The following is a 4,527-nucleotide window of genomic DNA, read 5'->3' on the forward strand; positions in this document are numbered from 1 at the left end:
TCCAGTCACGTGCGCGATTCACTTTGCGTGTCGAAATGTTCGATCCCACCGATCTTACTTTACGAATAAGTTTTAATTCGAACTTATTCAGTTACATTTTAGATACCCAGTCATATAAGTAATATAAAGAATACAAATTATTTCATGGGTAAATTAATTTATCAGAAACTCAACAAACACAAACACACACACTGTTAGGCTTTTATTTGTGCACGTAACTTGAATCGATCTGTGGAATATGTGGTAGATGCCTTGTCCTACGGAGCATCTTTCACAGGCTTTTGGCTGCTATATTTTTAATGAACCACCAGATGGCGCTGTTTTCGAGACACTCGAAGCTTTGAATCTTTTCCCGAAACAGTCAGAGGAAAGCCTCAGTGCTTCACGAGGCTTCATTTGCCCATCCCTACCCCCTACATATTTCACTGTGCGTGACATGATTTACACACAGCGTGTGTCTTCTACAGGTCGTGCTCAGGTTGTTCGTAAAAGCCGAAATGTGGCCAGATGTCGGCTTTTAAAGTAGTTGGAGCATTTTTAATTACTCGCACTCGCGTCTCGCCTCCCTCTGCCATTAGGCGCGTTCGAATTCAAGCAGCGCTGCGCAGGATGAATGTATGACATCAACCGCGAAAGCATAAGGATCCATCTGCTCTCTTATCGCTCTCGCGGTACTTGGTCATACACTGATCATTCTGCGCAGCGGCGCTTCAAGCCGAACGCGCCTAATGTATGCTACCGCGACAAAGCACGTATGCGACAAATGACGTCAGAAAAGCGTCAGTACGTTATAATCGGTTATGGTCTATTACTGAACCGATACCGATTCGTCCTCGTCTGCATCGCGATGCATCGAAGAAACTATTACTTTCGACACCCCTACCGAATATTACTCTTTTTTTTTTTCTGTAAAGCTACTCTGAAATAATGTGCATTAAGAAAAGCAATATATAAACAAAAAGATACTAACCAGTGGCATGCGCTCCACAAGAGCTTCAGGTGGACGTGATGGTCTAGCGGCCAACAGTGGCGCCAGGGACATAGGGGCGACTCCATTCTGCTCTGTCTGATCCAGTTCACTCAGCTGTTGTGTGATAGAATCCATTTCCTCCTGCAGTTTTTCAGTGTGGACACTAATCTCAGAAATCTTCTCAGCAGCCTGGGCAGTGAGGAACGCTTCCTTTAGATCCACCAGGTGCAGGACACGCCACTCCTCCAGGCGAACCAGCCTATTCAGCTCATCGAACTGCTGGTTCACATACTGCTCCAGCTCTTCTACACTCATCTGAAACATTAACAAACATTTCCCTTTAAAAATAAACCACTGAGAGGCTTAAGAATGATTACTTTGGCTGTAAGGTAAAAGACAAGCTAAATTGAAACCAGCTACACAAACCTCTGACAACAAACTTATATAGTAATAATCATATAATCAAAAACAAAGAGTAACAGAATCAGGGGTCATGTAAGGATCATCATGGCACTGGTCCATCCAGATTGATGGCTGCTTGGAATATACAGTGTTGCTTGAAAGTTTGTGAACCCTTTAGAATTGTCTATATTTCTGTATAAATATAACTCAAAAAAAATCATCAGATTTTCATGCAAGTCCCGAAAGTTGACAAAGAGAACCCAATTAAACAAATTAGATGAAAATATATACTTTGTCATTTATTTATTCAGGAAAATGATCCAATATTACATATCTGTGAGTGGCAAAAGTATGTGAATCTCTAGGATTGGCAGTTAATTTGAAGGACCTCAGAAAAAGAGTTGGTGTTGCTCATCAGGCTAGAAAAGGTTTCAAAGCCATCTCTAAAGAGATTGGACTCCACCAGTCCACGGTCAGACAGACTGTGTACAAATGGAGGAAATTCAAGACCACTGTTACCCTCCCCAGGAGTGCTCCACCAACAAAGAACACTCTAAAAGCAAGACGTGTAAAAGTCCACTAGGTTTCAAAGGACTGCAGGCTAACTTCTAAGCAACTAAAGGCCTTTCTCACATTGGCTAATGTTAATGTTTATGAGTCCATCATCAGGAGAACACTGAACACATGGTGTCCATGGCAGAGTCGCAAGGAGAAAGCCACTGCTCTCCAAAAAGAACATTGCTGCCCGTCTGCAGTTTGCTAAAGATCATGTGGACAAGCCAGAGGAATACTGGAGAAATGTTTTGTGGATGGATGAGACAAAATAGAACATTTTGGTTTAAATGAGCAGCGTTATGTTTGGAGAAAGAAAACACTACATACTGGAATGTATAAGAACTTGCCTAGAAGCGACAGGTGCGGTAGGTGCGGAATTTTAAGTGCAGAATAGTAATTTGAAGAAGAAAAAAAAAAGTGTTAAGGCAATTATGTATGTGACTCACATCTGGGCTGATCCATTTGGCCTTGATCTTCTCTGATATCTCATGTGTGCGCTCCAGCAGGTCAATGCCTTCTTTGCTCTGTAACACAAATAAACACATTCACAAGTGACTCTCAATTATTGTTAAAGGGTTAGTTCACCCAAAAATGAAAATCCTGTCATAATTGCTTCACCTCATGTTGTTCATAAGACCCATACGACTGTCATCTTTTTTGACTAAATAAAATATTAGTATTTTACTGACATTCAAAGACAATGCAATAGAGAAAATAATAGTTACTGTAATAGTAAGTCATTCAGAAACAGTTATTATTACAGTAAATAATTCAGACTACTGTTTTCAGTGTCGACTAGCAGGAGCTGTACCGTTTAGTCGACTAGACCCGCACATCCCTAATTTTAGCACAGAAGCCTGAAAGATTTTCTTGACTGTTTTCATGTCATAGGCTCTCATCAGATTACACAGCTCATGTGTGACTTGATTTTTTCCACAGTTATTTATTTTTTTTCCCCCACTGTTGTCGTGGATGTCCCAATTGGGATACAGGAAGTGCAATTTTCAGCTAAATGTTCATGTTATACAGTATATGTTATATATTTTTATCGTAATCGTACCACTGAATTTTTTGAGGTATCGGCAATTATCATATCGCTGGTTATGAGAATCGATATCAGATCGTATTGTGATGACCCCTACTCGATCGTTTACACCCCTACTACACAGTCTTTGTTCCGTCTTGAGTTTTGCGGGTTTACATAAACTGCACTAACCAGTGATGTCAATTAGAACAATTCTTTGTTTTACTTTGATGACTGAAAGAAAGTGTTAGCTGTCACAAAACAGAAACTGTCCTGTCGGCTTGTGGCTGTTATTTTGTTTCTATATTATTATTTTAATTTTAATTTTTTCCCCCATGTACATTTCCTATAGCCTCTATCTGATTTGAAAAAACAGAATGCACATGGTGACATCGATTAATTTCACAAAACCTTTATCTCCTGGGTTCACTTTTACAGTAAGAAAAGAGCTGAAACTGTCTTCAAAGCTTTTGTGTTTCATGAGGGTTATGACAGATTTATCATTTTTTGAGGGTGAAAAAATAAGGGCGAGTAAGGCTAGAAACATTCATTCTGCAAGTATGAAATACGTGTACTTTGAAATATGTGTGCTTTATTAGCTTCTAGCGACACAAGATAGACCTCATGCCGTTGCAGGTTGCTGTGCAATTAATAAATGAATGAAAATATGTGTGCTGAATAAGTGTTCGCATATGCAATCGTATAATTGCATTTAGTATGTTGCTGGCCTAAATAATGACAATGACAAATAATGAGAAAAACACCACAGTGTTGGACTTTGTTTGTGTATGTGTGTTGACTGACCTTCTGCCACAGGTAGGCCTCTTTGAGAGTGATAATCTCATGTTCTCTGTGCTCTCCCTGCACAGCGCACACCACACAAATTACCCGCTGGTCGTGTTTACAGTAGAGCGAACCCTCTTGACCATGCTCCTTACATTTCAGCCTCTCCACGGTCACAGTGTCTCTTTTCACTGCTCCGGTCTGGAGTGATGGTTTATGCTCATCATTATTGGTGGCCTCCGCCCCCTCTGCTGCGTTTCAGACACCTGGCAGTCTTTCGGTGGCCCACGCTCTGCCTGAGGGTCTGGGGTGCTGTACGGCTGGAGTTGGTGACCAGTGCTTTGTGAATGTTTGTCTGCATGGCTGGAGCAGAAGGCAAAGCGACAGAGTGTGCACATCCAAACAGCTGACTGAGGCTCGTCCGGTTCACACGCATCACACGTGCCATCCATCTGTGGCCAATCATCCTCAATAAAGCAGCTGTCCCAGCATCCTCTCGATGCATCCATGGCGGTGGAAGATGGGGATAATAGTGAGTGTCTGGGTTGGAGCCTCAAACTGGACAATGACAATGAAGGACAATGCAATAAAATAAGTTGCAGTAACAGTAATGAGTGAATGGTTCAGTCAACAGTGCAAATGTAGCAATTGTGCTACTTTTCTGTGCTACAATCTTTCTGTGGCAGAGCTTCAACGAGTGTCATGGGTGTAGGGCACTAGTGGCCAAATTAGCATAGTAAGACTTTGGAGTATATAGTAATTAGTTTGCTAAAATAAATATGCTAAGAAAAAT

At 41.2% G+C, this 4,527-nt stretch overlaps 1 protein-coding gene across 1 annotated transcript in view; it reads right to left on the reverse strand.

Moving 5' to 3' along the window:
- LOC107716865 (tripartite motif-containing protein 44-like) overlaps positions 1 to 3,989 on the reverse strand; it is a gene marked incomplete at its 5' end in the record, with an annotated part of 14,492 nt that extends 10,503 nt beyond the window's left edge. The window contains 3 exons of the mRNA XM_016523473.1: positions 971 to 1,285; positions 2,374 to 2,451; positions 3,756 to 3,989. Coding sequence (XP_016378959.1) covers positions 971 to 1,285; positions 2,374 to 2,451; positions 3,756 to 3,989 — 627 coding nt within the window. The remainder of the gene's footprint in view (positions 1 to 970; positions 1,286 to 2,373; positions 2,452 to 3,755) is intronic.
- Positions 3,990 to 4,527: the final 538 nt, after the last annotated feature.

Source organism: Sinocyclocheilus rhinocerous, unplaced genomic scaffold (assembly GCF_001515625.1).
Source record: "Sinocyclocheilus rhinocerous isolate Xijiao unplaced genomic scaffold, SAMN03320098_v1.1 scaffold2435, whole genome shotgun sequence".
Taxonomy (NCBI): Eukaryota; Metazoa; Chordata; class Actinopteri; order Cypriniformes; family Cyprinidae; genus Sinocyclocheilus; species Sinocyclocheilus rhinocerous.